The sequence below is a fragment of the Calonectris borealis genome, chromosome 3 (genome assembly GCF_964195595.1).
Source record: "Calonectris borealis chromosome 3, bCalBor7.hap1.2, whole genome shotgun sequence".
Classification (NCBI taxonomy): Eukaryota; Metazoa; Chordata; class Aves; order Procellariiformes; family Procellariidae; genus Calonectris; species Calonectris borealis.
Window position 1 is genome coordinate 94584886 of NC_134314.1, and position 20589 is coordinate 94605474.

General features: G+C 40.4%; 1 protein-coding gene across 1 annotated transcript in view; it reads left to right on the forward strand.

The window, feature by feature from the left end:
- The first annotated feature begins 3347 nt into the window (after nucleotides 1–3347).
- The window catches only part of ZFAND3 (zinc finger AN1-type containing 3), a 144505-nt gene continuing 127263 nt past the window's right edge, over nucleotides 3348–20589 (forward strand). The window contains 2 exon segments of the mRNA XM_075146797.1: nucleotides 3348–3453; nucleotides 3456–3825. Of these exon segments, the coding sequence (XP_075002898.1) occupies nucleotides 3363–3453; nucleotides 3456–3825 (461 nt within the window). The 5' untranslated portion in view covers nucleotides 3348–3362.

Here is a 20589-nt window from a genome sequence, read left to right on the forward strand (position 1 = left end):
CTGCATTCTCTCTGATTTGTCTGCAAAAAGATGCCCGGAGAAGAGCTGCAGGGCCACTAGAGTTCCATTATAAGGATTACCACCTTCTCCACCTATTTCATGCATTCGGATATGCAGAACTAAAATGACATCAGCTGTTTCTGTTGTCATATAGTTAAACTGTTGCTCGCCTGTTCTCTACCGGCATTACTGTTTTTCAAGTTATTTTCCTATCACTAAGTAGGTTTCCCCCCACACAATGCATATTTGCTTCCCAAGGTTGAAACATATCTGGACCATATGATGATTTTCTGCGTACAAATATTCCCAGCCCTATCCAACTAATATGCTGCATATCCCTGCGTACGTTTCCTAAGTGCTGTTTATCCATTCACCTCTGGATGCTTATACATTAGTTGAGAAAGCATCCCGGGTTTGGACTCTTTGGATGAAAAAAAGCTAGAGAAAATGTCAGCACTGAAACTCCTCAGGGAGCCAGAGGCCTGGCTCAACAGGAGATCTGTTGGAGGAGGAGCCCACACACTGAACGGACGTTGCGATGCCCTGTTCATGACTGCATTTGAGATCCGCTGAACCAGTTTTCTCCCTGCCAGCCTCCAAAGAAGCATCACACACTGGTACTTCCCCTTGCTGTCACGTCGCACCACAAAAACACACTTTCTGGTGGTTGCAAATGGATGGATATGATTAGAAGAAACATGACACAAATCAAAACATTAAAGGGTTTAGAAAAGCAGGTATAGATTAAGATTAACACACTAAATTTTCACAAAACAATGCTGAATGGATACATCAGTAATTTAAATTTTGTGTTGTTTAAACAAAGTAGGAAATACCACAATTATACAAAACCAGTGTTGCAAAAGTCATACTTAAAAAAAAAAAACAACTATATTATAAACATATGGCATAACAGCATCAAAGCACACATGCTCCCTCTGCTCCGTCCCATAGTATTCAACTGTACTATAATCCTGAAGTTTTTTTCCCCCCACAGATTATTCCTCCTTAGGGCATTAGCAGTGGGCAGAGTTAGAGTTGTTCAGGTGCCTTCATCGTCATCATGCTTAGTATGTGTTTGCTTTGTGTAATAACATTATCCCTAAACACTGTTTTTCTTGTGTTTAACTTTGAATTACCACACCACTGTAGGGTTTTTAAAAATCTGAATTGCTTGGAAAACTAGAATTTTGACATTATCCCATTGTAACTTTACAAAATCAAGGTTTATTTGAAATGACACAAGAGTACCGAGCAGAAAGAATGCTTCTCCACAACATCTGTAATACTTGAAAGCTAACTCGATGTGAGCTCACTTTAATAGCAAATAAGGACATACAAACTAACAATCAAATCATCTTTAAAAAGCCAGCGTGTACTCCTTATCTGAGGGGAATTTACAGCCTCCGGTAGTAGTACAGGTAGCGAGCACATAAGAGACAATTTTAATTTTCAGTTGACTTACTGGCTTAAAGGGCTGAGTTAATGAGGCCAGGGCTAATTTGTTCAAGTACTCACTTCTCCTGGTGCACCCAGCAGTGCTGCCTCAGCAGCTAGGCTCCTCAGAAAGATATGCCAAGAGGAAGCTCTCATGCTTCGGTGCATAGGGTGGTATGCAGCCACAGACACTTTAAGGAGGGCTGGCAGTTGGACCAGTTAATGTGTCAATGAAAACTCTCAACACATGTCCCATCTCCATCGTACCACGTTGGTCTTACACTCAATAACATTATTGCATTCAGAGTTGCTGCTGAGGAAGAGCAGCGACTGGTTGAACTATTGAAGCATTAACGGCCCGCTTGATGCATCAACAGGGAATCAGGTAACCCCAGACTCAACAGTTAGATAAAACAACGGTTATTAATAAACTCTGTCACAAACCAGTCTCTTCAAAATAAGTCTGTTTACATGATTTCAATTAAATTCCAACTTTTTATTAAAAAGTTTTAAGTCTGTGTGTATATGTATTTCATTACTACTTTCTTCTCTGTCATGAATTAATTTGATATAAAATTCTTTAAGAAGGTTAATATTCAAGTCAAAAGGTCATTGGCAGAATTAATTAGTTGTTCACAAAGACCTACATACTCTGGATTTTGTTGAAGATGTTTATTATCTCCAATGTTAAACAACCTTGGATTTAAGTGCAAAGCAGAAATCAAAGTATAAGATGGGTCACAGCACCTCACAAATATATCAAAATTCCACCTTCATTATTGTCACACCAGTATTTTTCCATGTAGCATTCTTCACTCAGATCAAAAAGCAATTTCTAGCAGGGGGTCAGCAATATTTCCACTTCACAGACAAAACGAAGGTACAGCAAGTGCAAGACTGTAACTTGCTCAAGGCCATTTGCTAAATCCGCACCAGAAGTACAATCCCCATTACTCAGCTGAAGTCCAAATGCTGGAAATTCCCCTCTCCTTTCCTGTCCGTCAAAGGGCGGCAGCCGGTAATCGCCTATGCACCGTGCCCGCTGTACGCTTCCCTGCTTGCCATACCTTACCTCTTGCAGGTCCCTTTCTCTGGGGCCAAAACACGAGGGCCAAGGCGGCCCCCTTCGCCCGGCTTCAACCAGCCCGCAGCTTAGCGTCCTCAGGCAGGGAGTGGTGTTTACCACAGGCAAAGAAATCCCCACGTATTTTAGGCACCTAACCGATTTTATTTCGTACTGAAGGAAACCGAGGACGAACACCTACAGAAAAGGCAGGAAAGAGAAGCCGGAGCGTCGCCCTCTGGGCCCTCCCCGGCATCCAGGCCTCCCTCTCAGCTCGCAGCGGAGAGGCCTGGCACGGAAGCAAACGGAGCCCACGGGGAACAAGGCCCGGTCCACGCCCCCCCCCGCACCGGGGTCCCTCAGAGGCGGCCACCCGCCAGGGAGAGACCCCGAGTGCGCGCAGGCCGCCCACCTCCCAACACACCGGGCCGGCAGCGACCAGCCCCGCCTCGGCGAGGCAGCTGCCGGCCTGGAGCCTGAGCCTGGGCACCGGCCGCGGCGGCTCAGACAGGTCCCGGCCCGGGAGGGTGGGAGTGTGGGCCCGCCCGGCCCTGGGCAGCGCGGGGGAGGCCCCCGGGGACCCTCTCGCCACCGATCAACTTCCGCGTCGAAGGCCCTCCGCGCATGCGCGGCCAACGCCGGGGGGGGGGAGGGGGGGGGCGGTCTTCCCTGGCTGTACCACTATGTGCTTAACGTCTGGGTAGAGGCAAAAGGGGGCGGCGGCTCCAGGTAGCTCTGCAGGCCTCAGCCCCCCCCAGGTCTCCTCACAGAGAAGGTCATTTCCTCCTCGAGTCTATGGATGCCTTCCAAACTTGCTTCTCTCCTAGTTCCCACCCCCGATCTAACCCAACTCCCCCCGGGGATGGACTATGGTATATGCCACTCCCAGCTGATCCGGTGGCTTGGCGAAACCATCCCGCTCAGCACAGGGGGAGGCAAGGCGCTGGGGGGGGGGGGGCGACACGCATTGTTGAGTCAGGGGCCGAGCGGCGGGGGAGGGCGCGCGCGCCCCGCTGCGACAGCGGGGTCGTCACACGAACCGGCGGGCGGGAGGGGCCGCCGCAGAGAGCTCCGCGCCGCGTCCCCGCTCCCCTGCGGGCCCGGCCGGTAGGGCGCGGCCGCCCCCCTCCCGCGCCCTCCCCTCCACCGCCTCCCCAGTGGTCGCGCCCGGCTCCAGCTGACCGGCCTGGAATCCCGGCTGGGAGCCCCGCGCCCCCCCCCGCCGCTGCCGCCGCCCCGCGCACCGGCCCCACCATGGGAGACGCCGGCAGCGAGCGCAGCAAGGCGCCCAGCCTGCCACCGCGCTGCCCCTGCGGCTTCTGGGGGTAAGCAGGGCCCAAGGGTGAGGAGGGGGCTGGGCTGGAGCCGGCCCGGCCTGGCGCGGCGCGGGGAGGGGGACGGGCGGCGAGGCGAAGGGCGAGGCGGCGGGGGGCCGCGGCCGGGCGGGGGCAGGGCCCGGGCCTGGCCTGGCGGGCGGGCCGGCCGGGGCGCCGGGCCAGGTCGTAGCCCTGGCCTCGGGCCTGTCACGGGGGCCGAGCCCGCAGGTCGCCCCGGGGCGGGGGTGGCCGCTGGCCCCTGCCGGGCGGGCCGCAGGGAGTGCCCGCTGGGGGAGAGGGGTGTCCCCTGCCTCCCGGCGTGTGGCGGCGTGTGCCGCGGTCCCGGGGGGCCCGGGCGGGGGTGGCGGCGGCGGCGGCTCCTGGCTTAGAGGCAGCGGGTGACCCGTGGGGGGAGGTGGCTGCGTTGCCCCCGGGCGCGGAGGGGGGCCGGCCTGGCCGCGGGCGGTGGCCCCGCGGCCTCCCCCGCCGCTCGGGCACCTCGGCGGCGGCCTTCCCGGCAGCTCGGCGCGGGGGGGGCTGCTCGCTTCCCCAGACACTCAGGTTTCCTGGAGCGGCTGCCTCTCCTTTGGTGCTGCCGGCTGCGCTCCGGGGCCTGCCTTTAGCTCCTCGTAGGCGCAGATGGGTAGTGCCGGCCCCTGGTGCCCGGCGTGGTGTCCTGGAGCGCGGTGCCTGACACATCCCTGCCCTGCGCCCGGGAGCAGGGGACTCTCGCTGCTATTCACGCAGATCAGCGCGGGGCGGGATAACTAAAGAAGGAAAAAGGCTAAGGACAAAAATATACTTACTTCTCCACCTTACAAAGGCAGGGAGGTTCGTAATAGGTAAGGTCCTTTTTAGCCGTTGGCTGATCCCCGTTTAGAAGGAAGGAAGTAGGGTCATTCCTATTTGCCAAAGGTGGGAAAAAAAGTAAGCCTCTTCCTTGCTAAACTCTGACACTTCCAGGGTCATGTCTACTGAAGATGTTTCCGTTATTGATTTTTTAATATATTTTAAAATCAGATGTATCATGGCAGATGGTATACTGGCAGATACATGATCATAAAGCGCCTTTAATGTATATCACAGAAATGTTAGTCCTTAATGTTCTTATTTATGGAAAGTTCAAAGAATATGTTCTTATTTATGGAAAGTTCAAAGACTTTTGAGGGCCCACCTGAGATTTACACTTCTCTGTGATTGTACCTTCTTGGGATTTATGTCATACAATTTAAGGTACTCTGGGGGAGTGGAGGCTGAGAGGAAGGAGATGAAATAAGAGTGATTTAGTGATGTCACTGTGCTTTGGTTGGTTTATTGGAGTGGCAGGATTTTAAATGAAATCCCATTTCTGAGTTATGACAGAAGCCTGAACTGCAACAAATGCCATGGCCCCGCTGGGAGTGATCTTGCAAGACAGATTATAAATATACAGTAAATTATTTTGTTTATTTTTGTTTTGTTAGGCTGCCATATTTGGGCCTGATGCGTTCTGTAATGTCATGGAAAGCAAGTTGCTGCTATCTCTAATGTAGTGTACTGATTTCTGTAACATGATACTGATGTGAAGGGAGAGTTGCAGAAAGTTGGAAGTGAACTTTTTCATTGGGCTGAACTTCTTGGCTAGTTCAGCATGTTGCGATAATGAGAAGAAAATCTGGTGCTCTGTGATCAAGGAGCAGCTTAATGGTGACAGGAGACTCTCAAGAAAACCCATGGCCTTTAAAGCCACTACTTTTTTTTTTAAACATACATTTCCCTTGCACAAGCAGCTATCCAAATGGTATTTTTTTGCCCTTCCCCTTCCCCCCGCCCCCCAGGTTGTCATCCACACAGTAGTGTTTCTTGTAATATCTTACAAGAAGAAAGACATCTTTTGAAAGACAGCATTGTGAACAAACGCTCACTTTCTCCACCAATGCAGTGAAGTAATTAATCTGTTTTTCAGTTTCTTTAAGTGTCTGGCAGGTACATTTCAGTACGCGGTGGCAAACTACATATCTATTTTTTTCACTTAAAAAAGTCAAACAAAACCCAGCAAAACCCAAAACTGTGCTGTCAACTTCCAGAGTTTGATGTTTGTTGTACTTCTCAGTCCTGAAGAAACTTAAGTGTCTTCTTGTCCTTATTTACCTAGGCCTTGCTAGTACTTGAAAAGATCAGCTGGTAAATTGTGTAGACATGCTCTTCTAGTGAAGTTGCATTGGCAGGAGTACTTAAGCGGTCACAGTTTTATACCAGCTTTCTGAAGAAAGTAAATCATGATAACAAAAAGACTTATATGCATCTGAAGTTGGAATTCTGCTGCTGTAGATGTCAGCTAGGGTTATTACCAGCAACATGTCTTAAGACAGTCTTATGTGTGACTTTCATGTCACTTTTATATGGCTGTCAAGTCACATTTTGGAATAACCAGGCCATATTTGCCCTTTATCTGCAGGACATTCAAGGCTATGAAAAGTTCTGAAACTTGTAATTTAATGTAGTAGTTTCCATGAAATTTGTAAATAAAGTAATGTAGAAGAATAGTGTTGCTTTATGTTTCCCGGTCCCCATCAGTCCAGTGGTTGAGAATCCTTTCATGGTTGTTCTTGAGTGAGCTTGAGCCATGTAGGTAGCAGAACAATTCGGTGTCAGTGGGTCAAGCAATAGGGTCTACGTTTTGCCAAGTATAAAAGACGGTGATTTTTTTTGTTTTTTTGGATTAATTTTATGTAATGCTTATCCAGGACTGTTTGCAGTAAGATGCACACTTTCTGCAGTAATCCACAAAGATAGGAAACATTAAGGAAAATACTGAAAGAAGCATTAAAATTGAAGTAAGCTGTGGGTCTCTGGGCTAAAACTTGCCTATTGGTGAACAGTGATAGAAGTAGCTCCTGAGGTGCACATTGATAGTGGTGGCATGCAAAGAGATTACAGGAGAAGACTAGTATGTACTATTGCATTAAAGTTGGAGGAGTTCTTCTTTTAAAATGCTTGGTTTAATATTAGAAATTCAGATCCTGTAGGTTTCAAGAATCTCTAGTGACTGGAAAACTACTAAACTCTTGATGTTTCAAGATCTAAGAGACTGAAAAATGAACAGCTGAAAGAAGTGAGACTGTTCAGAACTTCTGAAACATCTGCTTAAGGTCAATGGCTAACGTTTGCTTACCTTTTGTGGAAGATCATGGAATCCATCCTTAAATCTTCTGCAGACTTGCCATTTTTTTTAAAATGTCCAGTCTGTCGTTTCTGCTCAAGTGAAGTTCAAATGGAGTGCTGAGATGATCTTTGTATTTTACAAAATAATTTCAGTTACCCAGATAATCTCAATTGAGAAACCTCATCTGTATTCATGTTATTTATGAAAAAGTCACACAACTTATCGTTTGGAAATATTTTGCTCTCCTTTCTTCCTATTTTTATATCTTAAACTTCAGGGAGTTGCAACTATCTCGCTTTTTATTGGAATAGTCTTAGTGTACAAAGATTGGAAAGGGTACAGTGTGCAAGTTGTTATTTTAGGTTACTTCATCTAGAGTTTATGCTGTGCTTAACGCCTCATTCTTATGATCTGGAAAAATTCTTTCTTCTCTTCCTGATTAACAGACCATGTAATGTTGTTTTTTTTCCTTAGATTAGTGGATTTCAGAAACCTGTTTCACTTTATGGCGTATATAAAATCTTCAACTCTAAGTTAATAAATAAATGAAAATATTACTACATGTATATATGCCAGTTAAGCCATTTTGCTTATTAGAGATGAGGCATGATCCTTTAATGAACTACATGTTGGCAGTTCCCCATTGGCTTTTAAAGGACTCCACAAAGGTTTAACTTGTGTATAGCTCATCAAAGGGCAGGGGCTTTTACTATTAAATGGTTATATGCATAGATGAGGCTTGTAAGCTAAAACACTCCTTGGCTGGTAGAAGCATATACTGTGAAGGAGTATGTCAGAGAGGGTAATACTTTTACAAGTCTATTTGTACTGTAGTGACTGCTGCTTATTTTTCTTATGGTCCAGACTGATACCATACCATTGCATTCAGTGCCTTAGAACCAGAAAGAAGGAAATATGTTAATGGATGTAAAACAAATGAATTCCATTCTTGAAATGGTGGCAGCCAGCAGGAAGTTGATTGAAAACACAGTATGATTAGCTTCATCTCATCTTATTTCTGGCAACTATAAGGTACTGTAGTCAGCTAAAACTGATGGCAATGTTGTTTGAGAACATGCCAGCAGGGGTTTTGCAGGATGTTACCATTTGTTCTGCCTTTCTCTGACACTGCATGCATCATATGAGTGATGAGACATTGTGCCCCAAGCATTCTGTGCAGGCCCAATCCAGAGTTTGTTTCTGAGTCTGGATTTTCCAGTCACTTATGTATCATCAGGTCCCTGCCATGCCAATCTGGCTCTTTTCTCAATTTTGTTTACTAAAATTAAACATTTGATCAAATGGTGAATCATTTAACATAAGCATGATTAGTTTGTGACTGTATATCACCAAAGCTTGCTTTTAGCTTCTAAACAAATAATGACTATATATATATGCACCATTAAGAAGCCTCTTCTCTGGCTAGTCTTTTCCTTCCTTTTTTTGGTGATTAAAGCTGCTCATTCCATGTGAACGCTCAGTGACTGTCCTTTTAATAAATACTTTCTAATCTCATAGGTTGTGTAGGTCATCGTGGATGCATAATGCCTTTATAAACCTAATTTTGCTTTAACCACTGTTGAAACCTCACATAGGTGTTCCTAAATGAGGCTTGAGTAAACTGTTGGAATACATACCTTTCCCTCTGAGAATTGGTTTTCACTGGGCTTGTCTCATGCAGTTCCTTAGCCAGGCTTTCACTTACTGGAGCTTTGGATCAGACGCTAGAATAAGCAATGAATTTGTCAGCTTATGCAAGGCAATGTTTGTGCTAGGTTATTGTTTATTAGACTTCAGTACTAACTGAGGTCTTCGAGTGAATAATGAGCAGTGAGGATCAAATAAGGTGCTTTGGGATAGCTGCGTGTGGGTACTGCTGTGTGAGGGGCAGGGTTTCTCTGCATTGATGATCAGAAACATCAGTTCTTCCCTCTAAAGTCATAAATTGATTTAAATCAATAAATTAATGACACTTATGTTTTAGAAAGGCTAATTCTTACTACCTTGTGCAAGACCTAAAACATTTTTTTGTAAGTAAGATAAAAGCTTGTTTGCTTTTATTTATTACAAATATTTATAGGCCATCTATTACAGCAAAACTAGTTGGTTGGAATCAAGAAATTTGCCCGCTGTGGTCCTTGTACTCTGTTTTGGTCTTAGGTTAAGACTAAAAATACTTGAATATTGTATTTTTTTGTTATGCGTGAACTTATCTCATACTCTCTCAAATCCTTAAGTAAAAAAACTTGAAGCGGTTTGTAGTTAAAGCCATCATTAACTGATGTAACACATCTACTGGTGTGTTACACAAATAGAAGTGACAAATATTTAACTAACAGAAACAAAGTGTCTGATGAGGAATTGATTTATTTACAAGTTTTCCTAGGAAATGCTACAGAGGATGATAACAGGCATTGGAGAGACACTGAAATTCTTTGTTTGGATCTTAATTTTAGACAATATTGAGAATGATGATACGTAGAGAAGCTTCTATCTGAGGAGGGAGTGGTGGGGGGGAATTGAACTTTGCCATGTTCCCTGATTGAATAAGAATATGCAGAATAAAGAATGATAAATTGTGAGGTTCTTGTGATTTCCCTCAGTCATAATACACGTAGAAGAGCATCTCAACTAAAGTCAAAAGATAGATTTTTTTTTTTTCACTTTTTTATACATAAGCACTTTTTTATATATAAGTGAGCAATTGCCTCTTGCAACCACAGTTGCAAGGTACCACGTTTTGGATCAGGGCTAAGTTTTCTATTTGCTGCAGAAGCTTACCTTTAGGAATAAGGGTTATTGACACTTGAAGTAAAAGCAGATGAACTGGCTTTAATACTTTAACTGTAATAAGCTCTTCTCTAGGAATGTGAAAACAATGCTTTCTTTTGCAGTACTTAATAGAATAGACAAAACAGAAAGGAGATTTCATTATTTAATGAAAAACAGCTGTTCTGGATCAGACCAAGGATGCATCCAGCCCTGTTTCTGATTTGGGTGATAAGTGATGCTAAGGGAATAAGCAAAAGAACAGAGCAAGCATGCAGTGATGCTTATCTTCGTATACCTCCTTTGTTTCTGGCAGTCTGACATAAGGTTGTCCTCTGTTTTATAGATTTACGGCTTAGTAGGTCTTACCTATTTTTTAATGAATTTGCATAACGACTTGGTGAATCCATATGTACTCTTGACCCTCACAACATCCTGCAGCAAGTAGTTCCATAATTTAACCATTCTCTTTATGAAAAAAAAAAAGTAATTGATTTTGTTTCCTTTAGTCTTGCTGTGATAATTCTAAGGAGTGAATAAATTCAAACAGCTGGTGTATGAGGGTGTTTTGTTTAAGACGATCCAAAAATAGTCCCGCTTGATTAAAAATGTTTGTTCACTTCTTCAGTGAAGCCAGAATTTGAGAAAACAAACACTTGTTTAAACCATGAATTTATTAAAAAATCTTTATATAAAATGTTTTAGAAATATTTTCTAATTGTAGATGGATGCAGCGCTCATTATAGACAGATGTATCCAGCACCTTTTAATCTAACTGTAACTTCCTTATCAGTCAGAATGAAATTCAGTGTCGTAGCTGCTGCTCCTACAAGTGGAACAAACAAGGAAGAAGTAGACTGTGTGCTGCTTTTTGAAGCTTGGAGGAGTTAAAAGTTACTGTGTCTAGGTTACCTCCCAGGTTTCTTTCTATCTTCCTGTCAGTCAGTACCTTCTTCATGTCTTTTGTAAACTGTAATTAGTTGAAGGTATTGTGATTTGGGCAGTGCTAATGATTATTCCACAGTTAGTGCTATGAAATATCTGTCTTAATGCTAATTAGTAAAACGTTCAACTGTTGTATGGTAGCATAGATATGTTGTGTTTTGTATATTGCTTCATTTTATTGAACATGCTTTGGGTTCTCAAAAGTTTCTAATGGTAAGTCCAGTCTGTTAGAGGGTTGAAATATAGGTATCAGTTTTAAGGAAATGCTGCTGCTGTTTTTAATTGCATAAATTTTAACTACTTCCACATCAAACGTCCACAAAAGTGGTAATGTTGTTGCTGCATGTTGGACTTGGAGAACTGTTGAAGCCTTGAATTGATGGAAGCATCATGACCCAGTATTTACTTTAAGGTGTTGAAATCGGTGATGCAAGGCATTAACCTGAGAGAATGATCCTTGATGGATATATTAATTGGAGATATTTGGTTTTGACTTGAATATTTTCACTAACGTGCTATGCCAATTATTATTGGATTTTAAAATTATTTTAAATTGAAGTTTGTGCATATAAATAGACACAGGCTTCTTTAGAGGCAGTTGGTAGGAATGATGACTATGATATATTTTCTCAGCAAAATATTGCTTATATTCTTTGAAGTTTAAAATGTCACTGTGCTCCTGTATCTCCTCAAATATGGAACCTTGACTAACTAAGTTTGTATCTTAAAGTGTTATCACAAATGTCTTGTGAATGTTTTTGGATAGTATTTGATCTTGATTATGTTGAAACCCTTATTTGGATCTTGGAGATAAACTTCATGTTCAGTTAAGGCAGGTAAATTACATTGATCTGTTCTCTCTTTTTTTTCTCTCCTCTTTTGCTCAAATGGCAAATTCCTGTCTATTCAGAATAGGCAGGGCTCACTAGCATGGAGTCCCTTCTCTGGTTTTGGAAGAAGAATTAAAAATCAGGCAATAGTTGCAGCATGAATTGACTTCTCTAGACATCAGATTTGTGAAGGGACTTCGCAAATCAGAGCAGTTGCAGATACTAGAAAGGCATCTTCTCAGGACACTGAGAAGGCCGCATAAGAAAATACTGTTGAGGATACTATATGCAGCAAATGCAAAATGATTCTGAAAAACACTTTCTGAAAATGAAACCTTTGTGTGGATGACCACAGTCAATGGTTTCAGACCGTAGAGATGATGTTAACATACAGTAGAAGTGCGTTGATATTTTTAGGTTCTGCAAAAATGCCCAACCATTATCTTCTAATTTAATATTTTGATGTAACACTGTTTTGTGGTTTTTTTTTTTTTAATAGGGATGGATCTTTTATTTGAATTGGTGAGAATTTTATATGCTTAAGGAGTGTCGGGTTTAAATTTAATTTTTTTTTAACACATTTTTTGAAATCTTGTAACTCGGAAGTCAAACAATGTGTTGTAATACATAGCTCCATTCCCTCTATATTATTCTTTACTTGTATTCAGGAAAATGTATTAATTGAAGAGTTACAGTATTCCATGAGTTGGAGAAGGAAGACATTTGCAGTTGTGTGTTCAATTTCTCTGTTAATAGCATCTGAGTAGTAGCGTTGTAGTAAGTGCAGTACTTACCTGTATGGAGAAGTTGTATTAGGAAATTGCTGATGGATTTTTACATTTAATCTGTTCTCTGGAGTCTTCCCTGCAGCAGGGACTGCTGCCCTACGTTATTTATGAAAGAATTGTAGGCATCCTGTTCACTTCCTGCTGTTTAATCTGGCCACCACATGCAAGTTCTGAACTTGAACAATGTAGGTCAATGGGAGGAAGATAAATTTCTGTTTCTAAATGTTGTAGTATTTTTTTATTAGTGGTTTAAGGGAACTTATTTTAAAAATTACTTTCACTGGCGTTATGTCCTTTGATAAATATACTTTGGCTAGTGCTGGATTTCCAATGTTTATTTGGTGTAAATTAAAGAGAGTAATTGGAAGTAATGAGAAATTTTGAATGGAGATAAAAATTGGTTTTCCTAAAATAATTTTAAGAAGCAGTCAGACAAACTGTGAGGTTGTTTGATGATAACTCTCTTTAGTTTCTAGCTCTTTAGTCTATGTAGTATCTGATGCTGGGTGAGTTGTTTAATTTGAGGGTCTGTTAACTTCTGCTCGTTTGAATGTAGAAGTTCTATTTAATTCCTAAGCACCCAAGGAAGGGGGAGAAGAAGGGAGCGCAATACTAGATTGGAAGCAGTGTTAAAAAAAACAAAAGTAAAAAGCTGGTTCCATGATAACCTCCTAATTGTGCACTTAGAAAAGCAGAATCCAAAGTCATGTCCTTATTGACTTAATTGCTAAAACACAACCGGCCTTCACAATATGACTGTTACTGAGATCAGCCCTGTCGCCATAACAGCAGCATTTTGATCTCTAATTATATGTTGTTAGAGGTGTCTCAGAGGAAGTTGTATATATAAAGTAGGTAAAATGCTGTCATTTAGCAAGAGTGCCTCAGTATTGGAAATTGTATTGTCGTTCTAACTGTTGATTAGATGCTATTTTGGTCCAAGATACTGTCACCATTAAGGAGTCTAGCTTTTTGATAAATCAATTATTTGTCTTTGAAACTTTTCTTTAACAAATATCCAATATTGTTCAATGAAATGCATTTTTAGGTGGAGAAAGGTGAATCTTAGGTCAGGTATTGCTGACACCAGTTTGCAAGAAGAGGCATTAGTGTTGAATGCAGTAATGCTTGTTCATTGTTTAATGTCCTAGTGTTACTTTTTTTTTTTAGTAATCTCCTTCAGTGAACTAATGGACAATAATGGTTTCTAAAATTGTCTGTGTATTAACGATTGTTTGCTTATTCATGCAGATAGGTTTCAAGTGTTCCCCTGAATTGTTAACATGTTAATCAATTTAAAAACTGATAATTTCTATTTTTAGAATCAACTTTTGACTGTGTACTTCTGTACAATGAAGTACAGGGTGAGTGAAAGCATTTTTACCATTGTATGTTTCCATAATAAAGGTTCTCTGCAGTTTTATTTTGCAAGCATGTTACTGTAATGATTCAGTTTTTAATAGAGGGGAAAAAAATTGATATGGAAAGCATCTTGATTTGATTTTTTAAAATGCTCAAAATTTTAGAAGATTTAAAATACAGTAGTTCTTTGAGGCAGCTGAAATCTTGGGGGGGGTTATTTTATTTTTACACGTATGTGTGGATGAACAGTCAGCTGTGCTATAACTGATAAAGGGCTTTTAGGATTAATCCATATATACTCAGTAAATTCTCTAGGTATTAACTCATTTTTGAGTTTTCAAAAGACAGCAATTAACAATAGTATTTGAACATTTCAAATATCTTTTCTTGGCATTGGGGCTTTGTGATTAATACTTCATTGCAAAGTAATTGAAATTAAACTTGCCTTGGAAATAATAATTAACTTAAGATGGAGCAAAGTGACTCCTTGTTTGATTTGAGGAAGTGGATTAACTCTGGTGCTTGTCAAATACATGGATTGTTTGTGATACTTCTAACATGCTTATTTTAGAGTATATGTCTTTTCCAGAATTAGTTAGATGTTAGAAATGGAAGTGTTGAATGTCACTATATATTCTTCTCTTCTTTTGTCTGTAGTTTGTTAGCAATTGGTTTTATTTTGGGCACTGGGCACGTTCCTGTTTTAACTTTCTGCTTGGGTACTGCGATTTTAAATATATAGATGTTGTTCCTCTAATGCTGATTTTTTTGATACATCTTATATTTATTGTAAGAGTTTAGAGACTATAAATCCATAAAGATAAGGGTAGTAGAATGTTCCTTTTTTTAATGAAAGTCCCCTTCTTGGCATTTAAGTTTGGAAAGGATTTATTATTATTTCTGCCACTGATGCACTGTGTGATAGTCAGTCCATGCTTTTCCCTTTGCATGTTTTCCTTCATTAGTGAATCATATATCACTCTTCATTTAATTCCACAGTGCTTTAGGAGCCTTGAATGAAAGACTTGCTAGCAAGGAGTATTTACAGCTTCTCCGGCTCTGTTCTGTAGAGAGGGGTGTTTGTTTTAAATCAGAACTTGCTCTAGGACAATATTGACCCATTGACATGTTGTTTCCAAAGATGTTCATGTAGAAGGAAGTGTTTGTGGTGGGTGGAGGAAGTCTCTTTCAATCAGAAGAGTTGCTATGCAATTAGAAGAGCAAGAACCGCCTGCATTACACATCTGCAAGTCTCAGGTGGTTTTGCAGCACTCTCTTGATGAAGATAGGACCCCATTATTATCCATTATTCTGTGATGCAGTCTCTCCTTTGACTATTAATGTTCTCGTGTGACTAATTCAGGAAAGACCAGAAATCTTTCTGGTGAATAATTAACACTTCCTGTCCTGCTGAAGTGGCTTGTAAAGACAGATTCAAACGGTAAAAGAAAAACACAGTCATGTATATCGTTACATAGTAAACTAAACTGATGTGTTGCATCATTCTTTCAAAATAAACTAAAATACTGGAAATTCCATCACTTGCTGGCATAGTGAGAACTCTAGCATTATAGGTTAGAATTCAGTTGCCTGAGCTGTCATGTCTTCTGAAGTGCATCTGAAATTCAGATAACTGAAATTACTGGTTGCTTTTGAAACTGCTGTAATTGGAAACTCAAACTAAATAGAACTAGACCAGGGCTTTGAGAAACTTAAGCCTATAGCTTTCAGAGGTTGCTATAATTTTCAGTTTCTTTTTTCTTGTTTCTTTTTTTTTTTCCCCCCTTCCGATCACGTTCCCAGCACATTGCTGGATGCCATTCAGATGGAAAGTGATTTAACTGCTTTCTCATTAGTATTCTTTCTGTCCTTATTATTTCGGTTTGCTGATTTAGTAGTGGGTTTCTGACTTCCGTTAGCAACGTGTTTGTTGCAAACTTGAATACAGAAATGCTTTTAAGTAGCCTTTATGTTGTGGTTGGAAATACTGAAATTGTGTGTGGATTTTTATTTTTTTATGTATACACACACAACTTTAATTGCTTTGTAACTTTTGATACAGAATTACAAAAACTGAAATGGCTTCTTCTGAAGTGCTCATGTAGATGGATTGTGTAGCTAACGACTACCACAGAAGAATGGTCGTGTGTTTATCAATTTTCAGGATGAAAACAGCTGTAAAAGAAATGTTTTTTTTCTTTGAACATGACTTTGACTATTCTAATAGTATTTTGCCTGGTATGAATATCATAAAAATAAAATTAGAGATGGTCTTGATTTTTTTTTTTTTTTTTTTTAGATTATTTTTAAGGACTACTTAAGGCCACTCAACCAATAAATACTTGAGTCAATTTATGGTCCAAATGGATTTGTACTCTTTTTAAGGTTATATAGTAAGATTGAGACACAAATGGGAGTTCCAAAGACTTGTATTTTTTGAGTGTCTGTGAAGGCAGTTAGAGAAGGGGGTAAGGGAAATTAGCTGGTTAATCAACAGTGCTTTCCTTTCTTCTGCTTAGCTTTCTTGTCCCTCATCACCTATGCCGGACAAATTCTGAAGTTAGATGTTACATTTTTAGTAGCACAACTGAGTACCTAGTTTGGAAAAAGTAGACCAGGCTTTGGAGACACAGGCTTTTCTTCAGTATGGGGAAGCTGGTCTACTTTTTCTAAGTATATACCTAGATATTACCTGTGTCCCCAAAATCAATCTTGCCTATATCCTTCGGTCATCATGGCTGCAACAAAACTACTACTAGGACATGAAAGGCAAGTGTCTTCTACCAGCTAGCTGGACAGACGGCCTGTGTTAATGTTTCTGTCTGTTTGTTTTCAGATGTTTACTTGTGGATATTGTTTAGAAACCACTGTTTTTGCTAAACTCATGTAGCATGATATGCAGCAAGCACTGAATGTGCTATTAACCTTATCACAAAAGATATAAGCTGCTAGTTGAATTTGCACCATCTAAAGATAACTACAGATGTGTTTAATTCATTTTGATTCTAGTTGAATTAGTCGAGTGTAAAGATTTTCTTTGAAAGGGTGTAGAGAGCATTTTACGTTCCTATAACAGAACAAAAACATCTACATAAATTTACTTGACAAAAATGATGCTTAGAGAGCTTAAAATCCAAAATTTTCATCTTCCGGTCTACTCTTTGCAGGGGGTAGGGTGTTAAGTGAAAGTACTGGGAAGTAAGGGGGCAAGAAAACAATGTACGTGAAGTTCATAGTTTACATATTTGCTATTCATTAGTTTCATAGTTGGAGACACCTTTTTTTTTTAAATTCTTTTACCTGCGACTTAATTTCCCAGACTGCTGTGGTGCTTTGGTGAAAGTGGAGAGTGAGAGAAGATTGTGTGGTCTCCTTTCAGAAGGGGCCTTCCATGAGTAAAGGATGCAGCTGAAGAATGTGCAGAGATCTATGATTAAAAGCTTGAAATCAAGCCGAATCATGGAAATATTAATTTTTCTTTCTTTTATTTTATTTTTCCTGGAGACTAGAGATGACTGAAGAGTTACGGGCTGATAGTGCTGCTTGCTTGCTTAATTTTCAAAACTCCATTTAACTCCTCCTTCTATTTAGGATTCAACATTAATTTGACATAGTTAATGAAGCAGTAGAGTTGCATTTTGCAGCTGCAGCCTGCCACAGTGGTTAGGTAGTTAAAACTTGCTTGTTCTCCTTGTGTACTGAGAAGGTTACACATAGCTTGGATGAGGGTTCAGGATGAGGTAATGTTACGGTAATTTTTATTACCTACTGTTAATGATCACTCTGTGCTTAGTTACTGTGCCTTTGCCTAAGATTACCTTCAGAAATGCATAAAAAGCTGATCTAATGAAAGAGTCTTTGCTGTTTGCTCTGCATGCATGCGAATGAAGTATTTAACTTGGCCCTGATTTCCCACTGTCTGAATTAGATGAAATAAGTGTACTGATTGTGATTTATCCCTTCAGTCTTGATCAGCAGAGGAAGATAAGAAGTTGAGGCTTATTCCCACATTTTCTCCATGTTATTTCAAAATAGGAAAATGATGAGGATAACATAATGGTTTCTGCAAGTGCTGTGATAACCTTGTTTTTGTTCATGTAAATAAATCTAGGCTGTCTACTTTTAACACTTACAAAATAGTAAAAGCCACCTTGTGAAAATGACGACTGTGAAGATTACAGTTTGCGTTTGCATTAATCTGGATCACAGAAGATGGAAACGCCAAAATACCAGTCTGTGTAAAGGTTTCCTTCTGTCATGGGATGAAGGATGTGGGATGAAGGATTGTTTTTTCACTAGGTGTTTAAAACCCTTGAACTTTAAAGCAAAACGTGCATGCTGAATTCTTTCTACCCTGGTAATTGAAATGCAATTGCCCGAGACCTGGGAAGTGTGCTGTGTGAAAGAGGAGAAAAGCACAATGCATTAAGTAGGGGGTCTCATCCCAACCTTACATCTGGCACCCTTTCTGGGAAGTGCTATGCTCTGCTCTGCCATCCACTGAACAGCACATGCAGCAGCTCATTTCTCATGGCTAGATGACCAATACTAACTTTGTGGAGAAAAGTGAGCTACCTGTACAGCTGGTCCACACTGCCCTCTGCAGTAGTTGCAGTCTTATTTAGGGGTCTTCCACCTGAACAGTGGCGGAATGAGAGCTGCTGACAGTGATCTTTCAAGGCACAACATGAGAAAGGCTATCACAGACGTCTACACTCGGGAATTAATTTCGACTGTGGCAAAACTTTGAAGGAGGTGGGAAGGGGGGAGGGTAAAGCACGTTCACATTTTGGTTGTTCCTTTAGTTTCCTCGTTATCTTTGCTTCAAAGTGCTCACAAGTAGAGAAGAAAAACTAGGTATTTTTATTTTTGTCAGAGAATAAAACTTAACAGTTTTGGGTGACCTTCTTCTCTCTGTCCTCCAGCCATTAAATTTTAGATCTGCTGTTCTTGCATAAAGGCTTTAGTTATAAATTTATAAGGAAAATGTCAAGTGGCTAGGTACAAAATTTGATCTATCTTGTTAATTATGTAGACACTGCAAACTTCTCCACATACTGCTTAAAACTCCTACTCTTCAGAAAAAAAAGCTCACTGCCTATGTGCAATTGTATTATGACAAAGCAAGGTACACATTATAGAATGGTAAATACCAATATTTTCTACAATTTTACTTTAAATGTTGAGGGAGTAGGTAGCATATTGGAGGGTAATGTTTAAGATTTTGAGAGATCCTGATAATTTATTTACTTAAAACAGGCTGCTAATGGACTTTACGCAGTTCAGAAGAGTAAGCTAGTGCTTGTCTTGAATTAATTGTATGAATTAACAGAACTCGCGTATTTAAAATGCAAAAGTGGACTGATGTAGATCAAGCTAGTTAAATTTGGGAGCTTAGATTTGTGGGTCACTGATTAACTCAACAGATTGGTTATGTCAAAGTTGTTTCCAAACAAGACTTACCGCTGTTGATAGCACGTTTGATTATTAAGCTAAACACTTAACTAACCCCCCTGTGATTTAGCATGCCTAGTGTTTACTTAGTTGCATTTCTCATTAGTTAGATGCTGAGAGGAGATGAGATTAGCAGGTTTTATTTATGTTTTGGCAGATTATTGAATAACACTTTCTTGTACTGCTGCAGTGCTAAGATTGTAAAATTAATAGGAAATGCTTTTTTTTTTTTTAAAAAAAAGCCATCTACTTGTTTTTTTGAGCTTTACCTGATTTGTTATTATTTGTAAGTGCTAGCCATGTACACCCTGCTTTGCAGAGCTGCCACAGCAAGACTGAAATACAAGATAAATACATTTTTCATTAAAACTTCAATTTTATTAAATGTAAATTTGGACAGCAATCATATGAAAATATTTATTTGTACTTTAGAGACACAAAGAGCCCCCTAAACTGGAAAAATAATTTATCAAGTTGACATAATGTGAAATTGTCAACTGTTAATAAATCAGTGTGTTCTGCACTAGAATAGTTCAAAATCCTAAAATGGAATTGCTTCCCAAAGTAATTAGGTAAAAGAGGAGAAGTGTGATGCAACATAGACCAGGAAATACCTGAGGTTAGTAGAGGTACAAATGAGTTCAGCTACAAAAATGTAGTTATAAAGTTGGGGAAAATGCATAGGAGATTGAAAACCAAGTTATTTGTTATCTTACTGCAAACCTAAAGGGAGATTTATGAGTGGAAGATGTGTATGGGGAATGCTGAATGCTCTCCACTGGGTATGTCACTTGCTACTTACAGGAGCAAAATTTGAATGGTGACTGGGTGAAAGCAGAGGGCAGGGTTGCTCGTACACTGTACAACCTATGGGTAGTCATTTGAACAAAATTCCAGAGGAAGCGCAGAACAGCTTTTTGTTGCAGTGGATGGGTACTATCAAACTCCAGCTTTCGGGGACAAACAGTAAGAAAGGACTCAAACTTTATTTTACCTCTCATATGTCATTAAGAGGAATGAGGATGATACTGGAATGCATGAGGCTGAAAGAGATCTGTGAGAAAAGTAGCTAGAACTTGTTTTTACACCTTGGAACATGAAAATGAAAAAAATTAAGTTACATGGATAGAGATCATGAATCAATGGACACTTTCAGCCTAGACAGTATTACAGTCTCTGCTTGATGCGTTTCTCTCTCTGAGATTGTTTAGCCTTTTTGTACACTTTCAAATATTGAAAAGCTTAAGACTGAAATAAACCCATCTGAATTCTGATCATGTAACAAGGGCCTAATGTATTTTTTTTTTCTTGTGAAAGTTGAGTTTTGATTTATTTACTGGGAGGGCCTAGTTAGAGAAGCCCTGAAAATCACACAATCGGGTTAAAACCAAAAAGAACTCTTTATCTTTCATGGGTAACAAGGCAAACATAGTTCTCGTAACCGAGTGTCCTTCACTGAAAGTCCAAATATAATAAATGA